The sequence below is a fragment of the Schistosoma haematobium genome, chromosome 4, assembly GCF_000699445.3.
Source record: "Schistosoma haematobium chromosome 4, whole genome shotgun sequence".
Classification (NCBI taxonomy): Eukaryota; Metazoa; Platyhelminthes; class Trematoda; order Strigeidida; family Schistosomatidae; genus Schistosoma; species Schistosoma haematobium.
Genome location: NC_067199.1, coordinates 40,607,557 through 40,631,632, shown reverse-complemented (window position 1 = coordinate 40,631,632; position 24,076 = coordinate 40,607,557). Strand labels below are relative to the sequence as shown.

Sequence of the window (24,076 nt, the reverse complement as noted above, 5' to 3'; positions counted from 1 at the left end):
TAACACCACACGAAATTTACTGAAAAGAAAAATACGTAATACTGTAAGACATCATGAGTAGTTGGCAGATGCTAGAGCATCAGTCATTACATAATTGTCAAGTTTTATTTTAATTTGAAAAGATCCACAAAAGAAAAAACAGGTTATGAGTCACTTGTTGGGCACATGTACTTAACTGCAAGTGCAGTTAAAATCAAACCGGCTTTCCCAACACTTAGTTAAAGACTTTTATATGCAAGCAAGAAAGTAAGTGCATGTTTAAAGATTGTTTATCGAAAACTAAATTGAACATGATAAATATTCCACTGGTTATTTATTTTTGTAATGTCTGCTTGACTGTTGCGAATCAAAATAATCCTGTAAATTCTGAAATGTAAAGAACAGAAAATGTTATAACGATATCTAAATGACATGTTTTTACACAACTAGCTACTTGAAGCTTCATTTAAGATTATGTTCGTTAACACTGAAGACTGTGCCTATAGAGCAGCAGAGAGTAGTTATCACACTAAACTAGTACATACCTGTTCTTGTTTTCCTCAACTACGCTGCTGTAATTTGTCTCTCATGTCGTGAAAATAGCGTTGCGTCGCGACATCGTACAGTTTTGCAAGGTCTTTTTCGTTGACAGTTGATGACGAACCGATTAGTTAATGCACCTGAATTTAAAAAAATAACATTTCGTACTTCGTAAGCAGCCGTAAAACCTGCACTTCTGAAGTTCTCCTTTCGGTGAAGTGCCAAGTAGCGTGAAATGACCGGCAACTTCAGGTGTTGTGATGTATGACAAAATATATCGATTGCCGTTTAACGATTATCATCCATTAAGCGCGTCAATATGCTCATCTGTAATAAAAATAAATGATCAAATTAACTTTATTGGCTTACAGATCTGTCACTTAACTCTTCCTGCTGAAGACAAACGTCCAACGTTCCCAGTTCCTCTTCAGATGATAAAGGGAACTGCTGACTTGACAGTCGCAATCAAATTTTCGCGGGTGTTTACGCTCACAAGACTTTGAAAGTAGCTGCTTCATATTGGCACTCAAGTCGGAAATACCGGGCGATGTGTTCTGCAGTACAGTATGGATCTTATCTAATCTCAAAAACTTAACGCAATCGGACACGTAACTTACTCGGACGCAAACGCGCTGCATACACGCCTGGACTCGAACGGTGATGTCGACGTATCTTATAGGACAGTGGTAGTGAACATAGAGGACAGAGACCATGCCACTTACTTGCATGTCGTAAGCCATATGTGATGGCCACCAAACACCTACGAACACTTTAGCTGAACAAACAACAAAGTAAAAATATAAGCATCTGAGGCAAATCCATGTGCCTGCATTACCTCACTTTTGTTAGTGATAAGAATCTTCATTTTCTATCAAACAGTACGTCATTTTGTATACGTATATGGAAACATAAGTACAGGAGGCGCCATATCCAAACATGGTACTTTACGTATATTTGTCTACAAATCTCTCTCAAATACACGACGTAAGGGGGGAAAATCGACATTTCCTCTAAATAATCGACGGGAAGGCAAAATGTCGATATTCCCCTTTTTAATTACGCTTTCGTCCGCTTTATTGCCCCTTTATTGGTTGCCTGGGAACTGATCAAGCTGCTCACTATATTCAGTTTTTGGGATTTATATTTATAACTGCTTATCACTGCTCCAAAAATGTTAACTTATGTCAGCCTACAATGGAAAACGAAGTTGTTGACTGAGTTTTGTCTTTTATGCTCCTGAAGACTACTTCTGAGAAGCTACATTGTTGTAGATGTTGTTTATCGACTTTAGCGTCATAAGACAAAGTGTTTTTTGGACTTGTAGTCTACGTATATTTGGGTTACTCTTTGGTCTCCTAAGCGTTGTCATAATCTGTGGGTGCCTTTCGGGTGTTACCAAACTGACCTTGAGGAACCACGGTTATCTATTAGGGTCAAAGTACGGTTACAATATAATGTGGTGAATTAGGATGAGTGGATAAGGTTCAGCTCCACCAGTTGTGACTACAATCTCTTCTGTGTTCAGTTCTAAGTTCGGTTCTCGATAGTCATCTATATGTCTACTGGTCACTGGTTTGCCTGTAACACTGAATTCCTTCCGCCCACGAGGAAGGGAATGTGTATAACTTAAACTCCGGTAGCCCAATAATGTGTTGCACGGCCATAATATTCGAATATAGCTAAATATACGAATTCTATTTCATGCCCATAATGGCGATAATGTCCATATCTCAATGACAAACATAGAGAATGTTTAAGAATTCCAAAACTTTAGATATTGGAGTCCAGCCGATCTAACTTCACTGTGTCATTATGACAGGAAAGTACGACCCTTCCGTCAGTGTGCTTTTAATTGTGCGTTCTCATTTGGTTTTGTAATTTAGTATTCGTGTTCTTACTTTTATGTGATTTTTTCTTGTTTCTCCATAAAAATGTTCCTCTGGACCTTTTTTTAATGCCTTGCATCAGGTACTCTCTCTTTATGTTTTTTGAAAAAATAACAGTGATATCAAACTGAGTATTAGGTAACTTCATTGTAAAGCCTTTCAGGATCTTATTTACACGTACGATTCAATTGAGTCAGTGGAACTTTCTCATACAGACCGAATAAAGTGATTCATCTCGTTATTCTTGATATGTATCGTTTTATTTTGCGGCTCATAAGTGGCCTAATTTTCATCATTGTCAATATAGCGAATAAACATTCATCTTTATGCTAGTTTTGTCTATAATATTGCAGATGGACTCTGTGTTCAACAAATTAAAAACAAAAGTATCAGGTGCCTTACCTGGCAATCCGTTAACTCGAGAGTATGACATTGAAAAACAAATTGGTCAAACTGGTCCAGGTTCATTATGGAAATTGTATTCAGCTAAAAAACGTTCTACTCATCAAGTAAGTCTCATCACCTTCGTCCCTTATCACAGGAAGCCACTATATGGATAATGGAAAAAAAATTGTTAGAGTCTTATCCAAAGTTGCAACGAGAATCTATGATTGAAATACTTAAATACGGTGTGTCTACGTTGATGAGGATTAAGCATCCAAAAATAGTATCAGTTCTTCAGCCTTTAGAGGAATCACGTGAAAGTCTTGCTTATGCAACGGAACCATTGTTTACTTCACTAAATAGTGTATTGACAAGAGACTCTTCAAACATTAGACAGCCAAACGAGTCTATGGATTTTTCTTTATCAGATACTGAGATTAAATATGGTTTGGTGCAGGTAATTTAAAATATTTTTTACAGTCATTTAGTTTCATATATGTATTCAATACTTCACGCCTTTTTCGTTTTATACACCAATAAAAGTTAAACAAAATTAACAGAGATTTCCATGAATTTCATCAACAACTCGATACCTACTTCAACTAGTCTTGAAATATCGGTTATAACAATGTAATATAACTACCAGTCAAACATCGAAATTATAGTGGATAACAGCCAACCAGCGATCATCTTATTTTGAGAGTACTTCTAGCTGCTACGTTGGTTAGTATGTAGTCTTGTTAAGAATGGTTCAATCCAAAAGTTTTCTCAAATTATAAAGCCCATAATTGTTGGTCAAGGTTTGCGGGAAAGTAGGTCCTTTGGTAGGAGTGTGCGAGATAATTAAGATTCATGGTTAGGGAGTTTTCGCTTATGTGACTCAAAATAGGCCTCATAAGTAAAATTCCATTTATTATTTTATGTTTATGTAAATCATGGAAAATTCATTTATTTCTTTAACCTCTCCTCGTTCAGTCAAACATTTTTATCATGTCACTCAGCTATCTTTAAAAGCTATGTTTTAATCTTGAAACTTGGCGCTACCATATTTAGGTCAGTCATTTACGCAAACATAACGAGTAAGACGGAACACTTGATTCTGTACTCATATACCAAAGATTTCTTGGCGGTCGTCGATATGAAAATTATAGCACGAATTGACATTTTCACTACATATTTCTTTTAAAGTACACAATTTTGTGTTATCTATTTGAAGTAATGTATAAGAAGTTGTGAAGTGCTGACTCAGTGGCTAAGGGGTTCAGTTTTCGGCCACTTAGTTACAGCCTCTAATCCTCTCCATGTAACTCGGTTTGAGCACTGGGTAGTATCACTAGCTCTCACATTCGCAGTATGGCTCAAAGCCAAGTGCACGAAGCTGTACTTGATTGATGATTTATAATGATGATAATTGAAAATTGCTTTTAAGTCTTATTCATTATATACTAATCAACCTTATCTGGAAAGTTAGGCGAATTCAACTTCCTGAAGTCCAAACTAAACTCTTTCGGTACCTCACTGACTTTTAAACTAATCTTTCCACAACTCAGCTCATCCTTTGTAAAGAAAATCCCAGTTTCGTTGGTCGATTAATATTAATCAGCCAGACATTGATCATCACCTTCCACCCGCTTCATACATACATTTCGTTCTTTGATTGCGTCAAAAATACTTCCATAACTTAATGATCTCTAGCCTAGTCAACACTATATGGATGATTAGATGTTACGGTCCTGAAAGAATTCGATTGCGTTTCTTTTTCACTTTCAGCTTGCAGAGGCACTGGATTTTTTACACTCTGATTGTCATCGTTTACACTTAAACTTGACTCCTGAATCAGTAGTAATCAATCGTTTTGGTATTTGGAAACTTGGTGGGTTCGAATTTTCAAAAGTAGCAGACCAGAACGAAAAATCAGGACAATCTCTTGCCAAAATACCTGTTTGGCAATCTAATTTAATGCCTACTTGTCAATTGAATCTTAATGCTAGTAGCCCTGAGGCGATCCTTCAGGTAAGTAATTCTTTTGGATTATGCTCACGAATTTTACATTGTGAATGAGGGGTTTATGAAAGTTTGGTGTAACCCGAAGATAGTTTTTGGCATAAACTCAGTTTCAGCTGAAGCTAACCATTAGAAATCTGAGAGCACTAAATATTTGTTTCGCTGTTTTTCGGAATCGTCAAAGTGTAAAGACAGTGATCTAGATACTTAAGATTTAGGTAATTTAGACATTTAACACAACTGGTGTATGTAACATAAATCAAGTCGTAACAGCTAGAGAATTTAAGCGGAGACACTTTAAAATACACCTGTTAATTGCTCGAATTATGTGTTGAAATTTTTTCTGAGATTTCCCCACTTTCCTTTTCGTTTGTGCCTGGTTCTTTTGTCTTTCTTCCTCCATTAACTGTCTAATACAATTGGTCCATCAATATTTATATTTCTTGGTCTTGTTTCTTGTACAGTTTTGGTTGTATATATCAATGTGAAGTGTTCATAATCCATGAAATCGCCAAGTTTTTGTTGTGGTGCACATATCCTTAAACCGTTCATTTCTGCCATAAATGGTGGTTATTATATCAAAAAATATGTAAACACTTCTGGAAAAATTCATCGGAGAGATGAGTAGTTTATTAACAAACTTATTTCTCAACTTGACGCTTAAAAAAACGTAATTATGAAATTTTAACTAATTTCAGTAATTGTAACCCGTTTGCTTGCTGGTTCTTCGGTTTTCAATAACTAGTTAGTATCAGTATTCATAATATGAAATATTTTCAAACCTATCTTAATTGTAATAGGTAAGCTGTAGAATTTAGAAAAATAACGAAGGGAAACAGGATTTCCGAGATAATGGTGATGTTTAGTAGTAAAAAAATCGGTTTCCAAGCACTTTATCTCGCGTTTAAACACCAATCCACCTCAGTCACTTCACGTACCCGGACAGTTTAACCAGCTCTCATGCACACACACAAAATGGGACTCAAAGTTGGGTATATGAACCTTAGATTGATTGATCATGTCAAGTCAAAACACAAAATAACATGTAAAAAACTAATAAACCATACCATTAGTTAAATATTCGAAAACCATAACTACAAAATAATGCTTCTAAATGTAATATTGATATGTACACGTTACAGATTTATATGTCCGAGTAGTATTGAGACACTGAATTATGAAACATTACTACAGATTTAGTTGTGACCTGGCAGAAAACAAGCAGTGTAGTCAAGGAAAAGGAGTGAGTTTGCAACCATGATGTATTGTGAACGGTAACCAATTAACTAAACATATTGGCACCAGGAAAGCAATTCAAACAGACTGTATGACGATTGGTGACGAATTAGATGATATATATATATAACTCAACATATGTTGATGTACCAGTCTTCAAGCCCCGATTTTTGTATATGGAAGACGAGTTGCGTAAAATCTATGCTCAAAATAAAGTAGGTGAGACGTGATCAGGTTTCCATAAACAAAGGAACATTCATCTAGTACGCTGTTAAAACTTCCGCTATCATGAAAATTTAAAAAGGAAGTAGCTTCGGATGATTTTGATTAATTCTTATTAGCAATGTCAAAAACAGTATGTTGGTTAGCTTGATCACAGGTTCCGAAAGATTTCTTGTTACTTTTAATTGAAATCATGCTAAAACTTGCGCCTATATCTGTGTTGAAATCAACCCTTTGGTATGGTTGATGTACTGTACTTCACAGAAGCAAGTGATCCACAGAAGCGATGAAATGAAAATGCTTATCCTTCTCGTACAAAAGATTATTTCTTGAAACGTAGATATCAGAATAAATTAAGCTGATGAAAACATACCATCAATTTATCCAAGAAAACGATTGTTAAGTCTGTCTGTCGCTTGATCACTTGGTTATATTCACCTATAGTCATCGCAAAACTATACTTTACTATCAACAGTTAAAATTACCGCTTTTATACTCGATGAAGTGTGTTCTCTAAATCATATATATGCATACAGAAACCAAATGATATTTTATGAACAATATACCATAAAGTGTTATAAACAAAGAGATGATATTGCTCGTTACAAAGGAGGAGGCGAAAACGATAGATGAAAATTTATTATTATCAAAATTATTCCTGAATACACTGATTTTTATGTTTCATTTACATTGATAAACAGTCAGATCTGAGTAATTTAAACTGACCAGTACTTCACATTAAATAATCAGTGACCAAATGTACGAACAGAATTAATAGTATCATAAAGTTAAACTTTTATAACCAACAAATCTAACTAATTAGGTTATATGATCACTTCTTTCTAATATTTCCCCCCTTTTTAATTGAGTTTTATGTAGAAAGCTCTTCCATTACGAACGAACTTGATTTTTCATTGCTCTTCTGCACAGCATAAGCTAGTTGTTTTGAACTGGGAATGAAATGTTTGTCTCAAATCAATAGTTTTAATGAACTGACATTATATATGGTGTTCATCTTGTTGTGATAATGAGGTGTGGCAACTTGGACCGATGTATATATGTGCCTGGTCCTACATTGTAGCTGACTGACATATATATATGTCCATATATTTTATGCTTTACTTTTCTTTGCATTCATTAAACGAGTACATCGATTTCTTATTGATAAGAATCGGCAAATATTGATAATCTGTTGTCAGTTATTAGTTTAGACTTCTCTACGGTTGTTCTGTTACATATCTAATATCTTATCAAATGCTCTACTTATTTTTTTGAATTGTCAATTTTTGGAGAGTAGTTTGTAAATGTAGATGACTTGATTGTTTGGCAACTGATAACTTTAAGGGTTTAGACATGTCATACGAAATGACTGTGTGTCGTCTAAGTTTTCGAATACAGATGTACCTATCTAAGACGTCATAGATTTATGCTTAATAGGTCGGATTCGAAACCCTATTGATATAGGTCCTAGAGCGGCGGCTTTCTGATTAAAACACTTGGCTTTCAACTGGTGCACCACAAGCTCGAACCCTGCCCCGTTTATTTTAGTTTTGACAACCGGGTAGTATTCTTAGCCCCCACACAATTAGTGTGGCTCAAATCCAAGTTTATAATTGTGTACTTACTATATGAGTGAAACCAGTGATTGGTGCTATCATTTCATGATAATCATGTTGCGATTATCGAAATGGAGTACTTCATTTTGTTTACTTTGGTGGGGGGTGTTTATCATCTAAAAACTTCTGTTGAACAGGTAACTAGACTTAGTCTTTCTGTTCAAAATTTTAGTATTGTAATATATCTAAAAGTTACTACTGTCTAACAAAAAATAACGATGCTTGTGTAAGCGATATTCCCTTTTCAGGTTGCTACCCGTCTTTCAAGTATTTTTCTGGTGCTACCCGTTTCAGTTTTCTACTGTTTTCAATGTAGATTAATGGTTTTTACGCTTCTATATTGGCAGATCACTTCGAGAAATATACTTTTAACTTCGTTGACTCTTAAGCTTGTTTTCTGGGGCAGAGTTCTTGACATTAGTTTAAATGTTAACTTTAGTCCATTCACAATAACTTCCTTCGTGAATTCACATAGTTGATGACATAGAAGATTCTCTTTTAACAAGAACTTGAGCCCTTATAATAATATGCGATGTGATACCTTTTACTAATTCGTTTTTAGAAACAACCCCATCCATACTTAATTTATTCTTGATTGAGATCATGAACCGATTGATGTTAGACCACCATTGAAAACCTGGAAGCACTAGACGACCGTTTCGTCCCATTGTGAGACTCCTCAGCAGTACGTATCCACGATCCGCTCGCGGCCCTGGATTCGAATTCAGGGCCGCGAGCGGGATCGTGGATACGTACTGCTGAGGAGTCCCACAATAGGACGAAACGGCCGTCTAGTGCTTCCAGGTTTTCAATGGTGGTCTAACATCAATCGGTTAATGATCTCAATCAAAAACTTGACAATCTCCACAACCCTTAAACTGTTAATTTATTCTGTTGTAATTCACCTATCATTTTTTAAAGAATGCAAATTCTTCACAACACCCAAAGTATTTTTTTATATTATTAAAATTATTAGGGTGAAGTGACTGGTGCAAGTGATATGTTTTCGCTCGGTCTTTTAATCTGTGCACTATTCAATCGTGGCAAATCCATTTTGGATGTTGGAGATGATTATCACGCTTACAAACGAACTATTAAACAAGTAAGTAGTATGATCTTTTAAACGAGAATTTTGTGCATATTTAGTTTTTTTAAGTATTCCACAGCAAACAAAAAAGATCTAGTGAGATACAAATAAATATATGGGATTTTATTGTAGTATTAAATATATATTGGATAAATGTTGACATTGCTATCTACCTAGTCTTTTTGGCTTGTGATTATTACGTGTGTCGAGCAAAGATACACTATTACTTAGTAATATTTTGGTGATATTACTACTCCATTGAAGAGCGATAATGTTTTTTCAAAGATATATGGTAGTAAATATGGAGAAAATTTCAGATTTAATATTTTCCGTCAACTCCTCTGGGTTTTTGATACATACCTGTGGGTTGGATGTAAAAAGCAACCTAGAAACTTGTTCGTTGACTATTTGAATCGTGAACCAGAATATCTTAAGCCACTATAGAAAATATGCATAAAATAATAAGAGATATATAAGAATAGGTGGTAGGTGAATTAACTTTGGCGGTGTACGAACTGTCAGTATCCACGTCGAATAATTTTTTGTTCTTAAAAGGTCCGTTTGTGACACTGAATTCGGAAAAAAATAGGTTTCAATCGACAACGTACTCAGTTTTTGTTTGTTGCCTATTCTGATGATCACTGGATTGATATATCAATATTACATTGGATTAAACGTCAGAACTAAACAACTGCAGGCTATTCGATAAGTTTCTCTCCATATAAAATGCGAGACAAAACTTATTATTATGCGAAAACTATCTAACAACTTATCACTTATACCATGTTAGTTCACCCCGGTTTAATACCTTGCTAAATACATTTGATGATATCTAGACCAACAGAAATGACACCCTGGTGTTAAGAACGCAAATATTGGGAATTTTATATTTACTCAAGGGATTCCAAAACAAGAACGATCTAAATGTTACAAATGCGCTATTATTGGTACGAATACGATTAGGAGAATGAATTAATAGCCTTCAATTAAAGCGCTTCCCATTAGGAATTTCAGTGAATGCAAAGGATGCAAAGTTTCAGACAAATAATACACATGTATGGTGCCTTAAGCTATTAGATAGATCAACTCACAGTTCCCTCGTCATTTTTGTGAGATGTAAGCGATAATTTTCTGGCTGTATCTTAATTAAAACGATGATCTGTGATCATTGATTGGACGTTAGACGATAGATCATCTTTCATGAAACGTTAGTGATCTAGATTATAAATTCGTTGATACCAAGTATGAACTATGTATAAATGTTTGTATTGTTTACATATCAGGGTAAAAAAAAACACCATATACATCATCGAGGTTTAAATTGTACTAACAATATATATGTAGTTACCCAGCCTATTTTATTTACATACTTTGTGGGGATTTTGTAAACTTTGAGAAGTAATTTTTCCCATCAAATGCGATACCTCAGTAAGAAAGCAATTAATCCACCCAGGGTCACCTGCCCCAACAAGCACCAGTCAGTCAGTCAGTCAGCTACAACGTAGGACCAGGCACATATGTGCATCGGTCCAGGTTGCCATACCGCATCAGCACAACAAGATGCACACTGGATTCATAGAAGTGGTTAGATCAAAGGTAGTAATATATAAGAGAAAGTTTGCATATAGAGATATAGTACAAGAAGAAAGAATTGGTTCGTAGAAAGAAAGATATGAAGTGACTTTAATCTCTTAGTTTAAGGGAAGACAGGGAGTGTATACACCTGTCTGAATGAGTTCATTAACTTATGTATATTCATAAGATGTATACATATTCGTCTATCATTAAAACTTCGTGCACATACGCGTGCTAAGAGGCGTCCATTGAGATACAATCATACCGTAGAACATAAGCTAACATTAGCTAACAATAAATGTCTTAAAGTTCTAATGAGAAGCAATAATATTTAAAGTCAAGGAAGTTGCCAATCAATTTATAACTCACTGATCGTTCTGGATTAATGATGAAAATGTGAATCGTTAGATTTTGGCTATGCATAGCCTGAAGTTTTATGAGCTTAACGTCATGTCTGGTTGTGTGTACTGTTAAGAAAGTTCCATACTAGACCTAAACTGCTATTCAGTTTTCCAATATTTGGACTATCTGGATGTGTTAGTTCCGGGCGCGTTGCTAATATGATGGACAGTTGACATGATACAAAATAATACTCTCTAAGTATCATAATATTCTCTGCTTTGCTTTATAAATTTAGGACAATTGATGAGTATATGAAATGATAACAGAAAATCGTACTTACTTCAAAAGTATCGTAAAAACTCAAAGCCCTTGCACTTTTTTACATTTCGTATTTAGAATGCTCATTTGAATCAACCGTTTGTGTTGGCTGCCACTCCTTATTTCCATCGAAAGTAATAAATTCGATACAAAGAACGCATCTCACTTCACGCAAATCATGAATCAAATATATGCTCACTTCATGCTTCAAAATAAATTCTATGATTGACCGAACAACTCAATATTCTTGTTTTGAGAGTATTGTAGTCTGTATGTATGACTTTGTAATCAACGTTTCAATAAAACGTTTTTAGATAGATTGAAATTATTTTCACCGTTGCTGCATCATCTAATCGATCTAGTTAAATGATACAAATATTATTTTGTTCTACAATCTCTTTGTTGCCACGCTGCCAATGTTTTCATACATAGAACCGCATTAAATCGCTTTTTTTGCACGGTCGTTAGGTCATGGAAGCACTGACTCTCCTAAATCCATCCCATAGGCCAAATACCTGGTCGCGAGCTCATATTGTTATCACAACTATTTTTCAGGTCCGCAACAAATAAAATACTGGACCATAACACTACAGTTTATGGGTTGCAGTGGGCACATTATTAAGACATTTCTGACACAACCGAATAACCCATTGATGGTTAACTGAATTTTACTTATGGTCAACCCAAAAGACAAATATAAGTAGTAAGTTAAAAGGCAGCTTACAATTGATATTGTAACAATTATTTTCAACAAATACTCAAAAATGTACACATTAATTCATCAAAAATAAGCTACACAACTTTCACATTTTTTTCTTATTCTTGTTCATTTTTCTAATAAGCTCCCATCATTATTATCCAGCAAAGGATTGGATTTACCGAATAATCTGAAAGAATATGTCAAAATGATGCTGTCATCAGATCCACAAATTCGACCAGATGCTGTACAATTTTTAAGAGTAAGATTTATGTACAATAACTAATTCATTTTTCATATATATTCCTTATTCATGAAATAATCTTTTCATTCTTTCCAAATAATATGATTCCTTCTTAAAAAAACTACAATCTATTCGAAAATTTTATAATCAATATACAGATAGATTTATTAAATGAATTGTCAATAATATCTCTTCCTATAAGTTGTAGTACTACTTGCTCCCGAATGCCCTGGTACGGCCGAGAGTGGGGAGAGTCAGCTCTCCCTCTCGAAATGCTCTCACATGGTCACGTGCATACAACCATTGCCAGGGAAGTCCTACTCACTGCCTTCTCGCAGCATTAATGTTGTTTATGTAATTGAGAAGACGAAAAGCGAATGTCCGGCAATTCCACCGGTCGGTGGACACGGAGGAACTATTCAAGGGAGTTGGTAAACCCTGATTCCAAACCAATGGTGAACATGGGCTCCAGTATCCTGAAGGACGACATGATGTGTGAACCAATCGTCGGTCACCGGCTACCATGAGACTGCATCTCCTGACGTTGCTCCACTGCCTTGTGGATCGAACTTTTAGATCGAAGGCTCTGAGTGTGACCCCCTAAGACAACGACCTGCTTCGGTTTGGGCACCCGGGCAGTATCTCAGCCCTCACACAAATCGAATGTTTTATGTGGCGCATATCTATTTGGTGCCTTCTTGAACCTATGTTTATGTGTGAAGTACCACTTAACAGTTGAGTCAAAATTGAACGAGTGACGTATTTTATTTTCAGTAAGGTGATTTATGGAGATTGTAGTATTTTCACATTTGAATTCATGAGTCGATCTAAGTTAGATCACTATTGAAAACATGGAAGCACTGTTTCTCAATCACTAGAATTTGACATATTTAGTTTACTAACAGATATTTTGAATTTCATTTAAACATGAATTAATCACTGTTCTATTTCAAGACCATAAAGATAGCTAGATGCAGACTACTTGGTTGGGGTCCGCGTGACTATCGTAACTAATGGTTGGAGACTCTGGGTGACATGGCTCAAAATCAATCACAATGGCGTAGGTGTATATACTCTTTGTCTTCCCTTAAACCGTGAGATTAAAAATCGCTTCATATCTTTCTTTCTACAAACTAATTCTTTCTTCCTGTACTATATCCTTATATGCAATCTTTCTTTTATATATTACCACCTCTGAATTAACTACTTCTATGAATCCGATGTCCGTCTTGCTGTGGTGATGAGGTGTGGCAACTTGGACCGATGCATGAATGTGCCTGGTCCTACGTTGTAACTGACTGACCATAAAGATATTAATATTGAATTGTTCTCATTTTTCTTATTTTTATCGTGTTTTATTATTTATTTGAATTGTTGGTCATCTAATGGTGCATAGAAATTTGTGAGAAAATGTATTTCTTCTTTATGTATATAATATACTTTTACATGTAAGTGATTAGCATTAATTCAAACATACTACTGACTAAAGTGGTTTAAAATTAACTTCAAACAGATCATCGATAGGTTTTGATGAACCAACTAATATTATATGAGCACGAGATGATTGTTCATCTTTTTTTTACAACTTGGAATAAAAGCGAAGTGGTGGTTTGAGAATTAAAACGGAGGGTTTTGAACTGTTAGACTTGTAGGTTTAAACTCCTCTTTGTCTAATTCTGTTTGGGTTTATGACAGAAATCACTAAAACACACATAACAAATGTAGCTCAAATTCGATTACATCATTATGTAATTGGTAAATGAGTTACTTCCCCTCTTCATATATCCCCTCCAGTTATCTCATATAAGATAAAATAGTTTCTCATTTAATTTTTAACTTGGTACAACTGCTCACAAATTTCAGTTTCAATTTGGAAAGGACAGGAGGCTTGATGGCCGGTGTTAGTTCTAGTAATGATGGTCTCTCAGTTCATCCGACTTTCTTTTGAAATAGTCGACGAATGGAGCCCCAACCACATGCTGAGGTAATGAATTCCACTCCCTTATGATTCGATGGGAAAGTCGATAGTCAGCTGACAAGTAATTTGTTCTGGGCTAATAATATACTTTTCTGGATTTTTCACACCTGTTTTAGTTTCTAGCGATATGTTCTTATGATGACTGATATTTTTCATATCATAGTAGTACAGTCAGAGTAAAATATTAAAGTATTTTACTGAAATAATGTGTATACAATGTTTAACAACAGCTTTTTCGGCGAGATTAAAATAACTGTCTTAGAAAATGTCAATTCCCAGCTCTGGAAACTTTATTAAAACCGAAAAATATCCAAAATAGATTAACCCAATCAACATTTCTTTTTAAACTCCATAAGTCAACTATTTATGTTATTTTATAATCTAATCAGCCGAATTTACAAATATTTCTCATTTTGAAATTCTGCTTAGAGGTCACTAATACTCTGTGGTTGGACTTAATAATGTAAATAACCTCCGTAACTAAACTTGCCGTGAAATGAAATATCAATCATATCCGACCTCTTGAATGATTTGCTGATGAGGTTTTATAGGATGTTAGTCAGTTAAGGAACTCAATATTAACAATATCCGGTGTTCAGGCTTAACATATCTAGATACCATATATGTTGTGGACTGTGAAGTCTTTGTAATTCGCCTACAGCATGTATCATTTTATTGTTTTTTTTTAGAAATTTATTTATCCATTTATCTTCACCGAACCTCTCCAACTCACTGTGTACTCTGTAATGTTCATTCCTGATTTATTGGTTACGTTTTGAAAACAAAAACCTTTAAGCTACCTTCAAGGATACTGTAAACGTATCTATGAGCAATAGACATTTATTTATTTCAATGAATTTCGGTCTGCAGTAGATCTTAGCAGTGCCTATTTTTTAGATTATGTAGGGACTGGGTGGAAGAGACTATCCTATCTTTGTTTTTTTTAAGAAATGCTGGCTAAGAATATCTCACCATAAATTTAGGGTATATCAAAATGTCTTCATTGTTTATTGACAAGTGTTTCTTCGTGACACACCGTCACATTAAAATTCTTAGCTATATGATCTTCCCAATACTTATTTCATACATGATGTTTTTTTGTGGTATTTTTTAGACAACATATTTTGAAGACGCATCAATGTCAGTTTTACGAAGTGTGGATAATATGTATCAATTGGATAATTTATCTAGATCACAGTTTTATAAATCTTTGCCAAATTCTATTCATACTTTGCCAAAAGTGAGTTATTCTTATGAGTGGGTGATAGTTTTCTACATATCGTTGAGCCCAACTTTAAAATATAGCTACAGTATCATTATAAAGTATATAATACTACTATTTATTATGTGTTTCGAAGATGACTGGATAATGGGCAAACATATTTGTTGTCCTAGCACCAACCAATACACAGCAAGCACGAGGAGGACTGATACTATATGCTTGACGGTTAACGTAACTCTAACTAGCTCTGAACAAATAGGAAGAACACTAGACCTATGATCACAAGTCTCAAAATCGTTATTATGTTTCAGATATTCATCTATATACATACGTAGCAGACTAATTGAGTAACATAAATAACATGGAACAATAACATTAATAATGGGGAAAACGGAGTGCAGAGTACACAAATAATCGGTTCTAGTTTATGAGTGGAAAATGCTATGACAACAATTTACGGTCCAAATAAAAGCTTGGAACTAGGGTAATACGAAACTAAACAAACCAAAATACTTGGTAAACATGCAGTCAATATATTCATAAATAAAATTGTACAGTAATAGTTTCGAAAGTTTCTAATTCACAGTTGAATCGCCTCTCATAACAGTGGTTACTTACCTACCGAATGTTTTGTTGTCATGGATCAATCTGATTATATTTGGACAAGATAGTGCCATTTCATTTTGTCAGTTGTTATACTAATGTCTTTTGGACAGATTATTCAATAAATACTTATTTGATGTTGTTATATCCGTACAAAGAATAAGGGAATGGTAACTACTAGGAATTATTTACAGGCTGTCATATATATATATATATATATATATATATATATATATATATATATATATATATATATATACTTTCTTTTATTTAAACTTATAAACACTGGTACAAGGAGGCATTAAGTGGATATGTGCCACATAAAACATTCGATTTGTGTGAGGGCTGGGATACTGCCCGGGTGCCCAAACCGAAGCAGGTCGTTGTCTTAGGGGGTCACACTCAGAGCCTTCGATCTAAAAGTTCGATCCACAAGGCAGTGGAGCAACGTCAGGAGATGCAGTCTCATGGTAGCCGGTGACCGACGATTGGTTCACACATCATGTCGTCCTTCAGGATACTGGAGCCCATGTTCACCATTGGTTTGGAATCAGGGTTTCCCAACTCCCTTGAATAGTTCCTCCGTGTCCACCGACCAGTGGAATCGCCGGACATTCGCTTTTCGTCTTCTCAATTACATAAACAACATTAATGCTGCGAGAAGGCAGTGAGTAGGACTTCCCTGGCAATGGTTGTATGCACGTGACCATGTGAGAGCATTTCGAGAGGGAGAGCTGACTCTCCCCACTCTCGGCCGTACCAGAGCATTTGGAGGCATGTATATATTATTACTATTAAGTAACTATATTATATGTGTGTTCATATTCCTTTTATTATAAGCTTTTATTTGACTTATTGACTACGATTATACGAATAACTATCCTTAAGTTATTCCCAATTTATTGGTAACAGTTTATCACAATCACAGCCACTTTTTGACTTGATGTTGTATGACTGTTATTTTCTATTTTATGATACGATGCGCTCTGGTTTGTTTGTATATAAACCCAGTATGTCTGAAATATATGGTTCGTATCGCGGAGGCTGATATTGACCTTCTGGACTGAACCGGTGGTGTTAGGAGAGAAGCTACTATTTCAGAGGACCAATAAAAATTCTAGACTGCTCGTAAAGGTTGTTGTGTCATTAGCCTGGTCGTATAAGTCAGTGTCTGTAATTGGTGGTTGTATCACGTGATATAATTAATCGGGCATGATGAAATAGCAGATGTATTTGTCTCAAATAATTGTGTGATTTACGCGTTGTGCACTTTATGATTCAGTTCATCAAGTTTAGTAAAAAATCACATGATTCACACCACAGCACGGTTTATTTTAAATCTCGAAGATACTTGCAAATCCTGAAGTATTTCCTCACTGAACTACAACTACTTGGATTATGCAGACAATTTAAAATTTTTGAATATTCACCATATTTTAGCCAACAAATATCTATAAACGCCGCAACTATTTGCTGTCTGTTGATCTAATTTCTGACTAAATAATAATGTCTGCTAGTTGTTAATCGGATTTCCTTTCTCAGCCAGTTTTAAATACACATTTAATATGCATAAAATGTGATACAACTGGGCACAAAAACAAGGTAGCGCCACACAGCCTACGGAAATAACATTGTTAATAAAAAAACAAAAGGCATTCAATTGAAGAGAACACAAAGGAGGAAGCTTTAATACATGGAAAAAATGACGCTACAGAAGACATCATTCAGTTAACAATATGACCGAAAAACATTTTCAGTCGAAGGAGTCCTTTTTATTTTCGTAAAAAATGTAAAGGAAAACTACAGCAGGATTCTCATTGTTTTCCACTTTGAGATATTTCTAATGGGTTCTCAAGCCATTGAGTTGCACCATCTCCAGAACCCTAACTCATAAGTTCTACGCAATCTTTCATACTCCGGCTCTATGTCATAAACTGATCGTCTCCCATATTCTTCCATCCAATTCCAGTCAGCAATCCATGACGAGTCACTAAGTCCAACATTATAATTTCTAACATCATAGGTATCATTACCAAGGTCTGATTTGATAATTTCGAATAAATTGAGCATTGGGTAGACTGTTATAAATAAGTAAAATTTGTAGAAAAATCTAAATTTTCTACTCATTGGGATATTAAAAATATTTATTTATTCTAACATCATAGTTTACATTGGTAAACAATATATATTTCTCCTGGGCTCTTGATAGATGAGTCGTAAAAACTAGTCTATACTTTAAGGAACTATATATATATATATATATATATATATATATATATATATATATATATATAGAATTCAAGAAGTAATTATAATTACTTTTCATGGGTGAACTATACGAACTTGTGCTGAGAATTCTATATTGTATCAAAATATAATATCGAATAAAGCCATTAATAATAATAACAATAATAATAATAACACCCGAAATTACATTTGTAAAACATTTTGTTTATCTATACAAATCAATACTTCATATTACACGAAATGAACTCACTTCATCTGATCACGTTTAATGTTTATTCCTTTACAAAAGTTCACCAAAGGGAACTAACTAGATAAAATGAATTTTCTATGATTCTTATGTAATGACTTCACTGTATCCATGTCTGTTATTCATATACATATATTATTTTTTATTCTTAGCGTTTATGTCTGTTTCGTGTTTTTCCACAAATCGCTGAAGATTTTTCCAATCCACATATGGTACCATTTATTCTCCCAGCTGTTTTACAAATTTTGGATTTAGTTACACAAGACGAGTTTATTCAATATATGCTACCACGTCTTATTCCTGTAATGTCAATGAAAGAACCTATTCAAGTAAGTTTGTATTTCAACTGAATGTAAACTGAATCAGAAAGTGAAATGACGTTGAACAACAATAATCTCTTGATAAGTATAAGTAATCAGGAATTTTTAAACTTTACTATTCAGGTTCATGTGATTTGTTAAGGTGTACACCCTATTGCACTAATTATGTTACGATGAGATGAGAATTGTCTTTGATTCCCTATGTTTGACCATTGTATTATTACATTATAACATAAAATCAAGCAGAAGTATCTTACAGGAACCTTAGAACAGCAATGTTTTTATCTAAAGTCGAAAAATTATGTTTTAGAAAAAATGTATGGCAAATAGTTTGACTACTCATAAGTACTATAATGTGATATCATATTATATACATTGAAGGTATATTTGCGCAAAACAACTTTCTGTGTTAATAAAGAGGGGTTTTCTGTAGATTAAATTTACTTGTGCATGGTGTTCGTCACAGACTGATCCCATTTAGGGTATCTTTAAAAATCATAAAACACCAAACAGCCATTTCACCTCAAAACGGGATTCCTGAGGAGGGTGAACCCAGCCTTTAGCTCTCGACAAGTGCTTAACCATTGAAACTACTGGGTTTGGATCCAGTAGTCCACATTTCTAAATTCAATATTACTCATTTTGAAAAATGATGATTTTTGCTTTAGTTTCCCGTAATTTTATTTATCTATTTGCTTATTATACGCTTTTTAACCGAGGCTAATTCATATTTCATATTTCTTCAAACGGCTATTAAGAGACTGATATTCAACTGATCTAAGTGACTTTCAAACCCAAATGCTTGTCTTTCTACTTTGTTTATTTCCTCTTCTCTTCCCCTTATGTTAAACTTCTTTTCTATTTCAGATTATCTTAATATTTTTACAAAATATACATATATTAAGTGAGAAATTCCCAATCAAAGAGTTTCGTAATTATGTTCTACCAATGTTACAGTTAGCTTTGGATATTGACAATAAGATGATACAGGTTAGTTCATCTTGTTTTATTCCTTTCTATATACTCATTTTATTATTATCATACATCTATAATCTATCAGGTAATATGAATCTTCTTCATACAGAATAAGCACCGACGATGTCAAGAATGATAATTTAAGCTTCATAATCAAACCTTTTTGAGTGAAAATTACGTTAATAACGTTTTAATTATTTTCCATCGGACCTATTAGAGCTGCATTAAACTATGCAAGTTTTTCGAAGATTTATTAATGAATGAATACTTCTGTAAGTTTTTTCTCTTCTTTCCAGTCTGGATCAAGGTTACAAACTCAACTATGAAAGGTTTTATTGGTTTTATTATACCTGACAAGATTCACTACTTCTGTTTACTAATGTTAATATAATCAACAGTGGGATGTAAATAATGTATAGATTATTCTTCTATACCTAACACGGTTAATCAGTTTGTTCATCTCAATAGGATTGATTACGAATTATTTGATTAACTGATTCTTTCCAAGTATCATTTAACGGTCCAAACTCTAGACCCTGCTTTTCTGTGATAAAAGCACTTTATTTCGGCTATTGAAACGTATCACTAGTATTATTTGGTTATTGAAGTTGAACATTTAAACTAGCTTTGCGACTTAGTATCTGAATAGTATTTTGCTGTTCACAAGATCTTGGATCGAAAATGAGTACAGTCTTGAGTGAACTTGCGTGATGAAAGTCTCACAATTAAATGGAAGAACTGTTCAATATGCTTTAATCTTCAGTACATGGCTTTTTAAGATGAAAATGACCTCCAAAATCATACAAAAACTCCACCAAACTGAATCAAAATATATCTGCTTATACTAGTACGTTGTACGCCTATTAGTTTTGTGACGTTTGTTTAACCATGAACATGATTCACCTGACAAAAAATAACCATGATTGACCGCAAGAATACCTATTCCAACTGTTCCAGTACTCAGCTTCCCCTTACCCTAACAGCCAATCAGAAGTTATACACAGCATGCCGAAAAACCGATTATTATGACCCAAGCACTCATAGAGTTATATACATTCATTACATGAGCACAGCACACCAGAAATAAAAATTCATAGTTTATATACAACTAAGTCAAAAGTAACACAAAAATCAGCAGTAGTTCCGCAATTAATAAATAATAATTTTTGAATGTTATAACGTATATCATCTGTTAACTCATTAAATAAAAGCACACAAATAGGACAATATGGAAACACCTTGAATAAATTACTTAACAATTACATGGTAAAAATAGATGTAATAACTTACCCTATAGTAATTATATGAGTTCTATCTTCTCCAGTTACCCTTCTCCGTTCCAAAACCATCCTTTTTTCGAAGTATTGGCGGTAGTATCGTCCATGTGGGTTTATTCTTATTTGGTTCGGCTTCTTTAAACTCATAACTTCCTTAACGTGATATCAACATTTTTCGGGGTTTCTTGTCGGTTAACATATTCAAGGGATTAAGAGGTTTTTACTTCATTCTGCTACCAGCTTTTGTCTGGAAAGTTGAGGCACTACATCCATCAGTCAGTCAAACAGAACTTAGAACCTGGCTTATGCGTACATCGGTTCAAGTTGTCATAGCCCGTTAGCATAGCGAGGTCTAGTTGTCAGGATGAATCTTAGGGTAGTAGAGGTAGTTACGGTGATAATAGTAGTAAGGAATATCAGTGTCGAAGATACGATTCGAGGAGATCTAAATTAGTGAGATGATAGAAAAAAATTATGAAGAATTTAGAAAATTGAAATATAGGGAGAGAAAAGGTGTTAATGCACCTGGATCATTGTAAACGATTTTGAGCCGTGTCATTCAAGTTTCCGACCATTGTTTACAATAATTCCGCATACCAAAACTCGTAAGTCTTCATGTGTTGACATGTCTGAGTTCAATAGTTAGTGTCTTGATGGACTAATACAGTCTTTTTGTTTGGCAACCCCTAGGTTTCTTCCAACGTACTCATGCTCTAAGCGACATCGCTGGTCGAAGTAGACGGTGGGTGAGAGTACGTGACACATGTATCAGTCACCTTAGTTGGTGAAAACTTGGCACTTAATCAACCAGTTTTTCATCTTTACCTATTATTCTAAGCCTGACATTAATACTGCTCACTCGTCGGTTCCAAGATACACAATTAATGTTTCGAAGACACCTGTGATCGAATACTAGTAAACTGAGAATATCCTCTATTTTAAAGGGCATATTTCATACCCATAAATTAGAACGGAGTGGTCTGCTGCATAGCGTAGTAGTCGTTTAGTTGGTAGGTGGGTGCCTCGACTACGTTACAGACAACACAAATCCTCAAAGGCTAATCAGGCTTCCTGGATTCTTTCCGTGACTATATCACATGCCAACCTATCAATGCTGATGAAACTTCTGAGGTATGTAAAATGGTCGGTGTGCTCAAATACGCCGCTCCCGATCACTAGTTCAGGCGCTGGCGCAGACCTGTTCTAAAGCAACATCTAAAATCCTATCTAAAGAGGCCTATTGGCCTACTTGACATAGGTTCCGAACATTGCGAGCTCTAGCATGTAGTTTGGAGAGGTATCAAGGAACCAGGAATATTTAGTTAAATGATGACGGGTTTCGAACTACTTGTTTTGCGAACGTGTTTATAGAGAGTCAATAAATATTCATTTTGCGCCGGCCTTTTGTGTTTACCTTCCGTCCTGGGAACTGTAGTGGTTCCCATTACTAATTATAAACCCAATGTAAAAATGTCACACTGGGAGTAAAATTAATGTTATGGAACTTTACACTGATTTAGAGAAAATGTGAACTTGTCTTCTTGTCCCGAATTATCACAAACCTCTCAACAGAGAAACAGGTAAGCCCAGTGGAGGCAACGTTTATATATATCTTTGAATCTTATCAATTCATTCGACTCTTAATTTGCTCGCTAACATTCGCATTTCTGTTCGAATTCCCTTTGTGTGCTTGTCACTTAGTGATCTACTCAGTTCCATAATAAACTGTAGTCAACGCTTCGTATTGTCTTCTGAGATGTATTCACCGTTGGGGGTTATTTAGTAACAGTTATCAGGATGAGTGATATACGAAGACTTAGAAATTATCTCGAAAATAGTCCACTACAACATGTTGGAAACGATTCTCAAACAATACTAATCTTCAAATATTTGTATCCTAACCACTAGTATTTGTTTAATTATTAAGAACCTATTTTTGTATAGATGTTTTATCTGTTGTGTTGTCGTCATTATATTCTAGGAATTATGTCTTAAATCTTTACCAACTATTGGAAAAGCAATGGACTTGACTGTATTAAGAAATTCTCTCATTCCTCGAATACAACGTTTATGTTTATCCACAGAATATTTATCTGTAAGTGTCTTAAAGATTTATTGTGATTTATTATCATTATCACCGTTAATATTAGCTAAATAACGAATAATTAAAGTACTTCAAGGATCATTGTGTAGTTTACATACTTTAATGTTTTGTGTGATCGACTTGTTACTAACCTATGCATATAGAATACATTGGATTATAATTGAAGCTAATTTATTATAAATGTCCTCAAATAATTTTTCTACTGTTTGTTGCGTTAATTTGATATACCACTATAATAATAATAGTAATAATAATAATAAATAGTAATAATAATAGTAGTAGTAATAGTAATAATAATAATAATAATAATAATAATAGTAATAATAATAATAAATAGTAATAATAATAGTAGTAGTAATAGTAATAATAAAAATAATGGACTTGACACACATGACATTGATCACCACCCAGCGATCAATCTATTATGATCACATCTCAGTCCTACAGAAGGTTGGTCGCGGCCCGGATAGGTCAGTGGTAACGTCTCTGACTGAAGCTGTGCGATGAAATTAGCCAGACAATAATTAGAGTAGTAGTAGCAGTAGTAACAGCAATATTAGTAGTAGAAAAGATTAGGCCTATACAATGTCATGATAAGTTTAAAACTTATGGTCCAAGGAAAAACAAAGAATGAATGCTTCTGCACCATGGAAATCGATTCTGAGTTATGTCACTCAGTGTCTCGAAACTTTAGGAACGAAGATTGTGTAGATCCCAATCTCAAGTGGCGCTATGTTTTGAGAGATTACAAGTTCACCTGATCTGAGAACGGAACGAAGACTCTTTGACACAATGACAGATAAACTAGCTATTCCATCGCGACCCAGCCCAGCTAGCTAGAGAGAGAAGTCCAAGTTCTCAAGATGGAAATATATTCCAAAAGCAACCAGAAGCACGAAAGACAACAAGCACAGATCAAGCGTATATATACATCTAAATGTCTTTGGGAAGCGTTACAAAATAGCATAATAAA

General features: G+C 34.5%; 1 protein-coding gene across 1 annotated transcript in view; it reads left to right on the top strand.

Moving 5' to 3' along the window:
* Window positions 1-1,455: 1,455 nt before the first annotated feature.
* The window catches only part of SCYL2 (SCY1-like protein 2), a gene marked incomplete at both ends in the record, with an annotated part of 38,730 nt that continues 16,109 nt past the window's right edge, over window positions 1,456-24,076 (top strand). Inside the window, 10 exons of the mRNA XM_051219393.1 lie at window positions 1,456-1,458; window positions 2,759-2,914; window positions 2,947-3,246; window positions 4,560-4,802; window positions 8,844-8,969; window positions 12,032-12,148; window positions 15,223-15,348; window positions 18,580-18,756; window positions 19,615-19,737; window positions 22,981-23,094. Of these exons, the coding sequence (XP_051067007.1) occupies window positions 1,456-1,458; window positions 2,759-2,914; window positions 2,947-3,246; window positions 4,560-4,802; window positions 8,844-8,969; window positions 12,032-12,148; window positions 15,223-15,348; window positions 18,580-18,756; window positions 19,615-19,737; window positions 22,981-23,094 (1,485 nt within the window). The remainder of the gene's footprint in view (window positions 1,459-2,758; window positions 2,915-2,946; window positions 3,247-4,559; window positions 4,803-8,843; window positions 8,970-12,031; window positions 12,149-15,222; window positions 15,349-18,579; window positions 18,757-19,614; window positions 19,738-22,980; window positions 23,095-24,076) is intronic.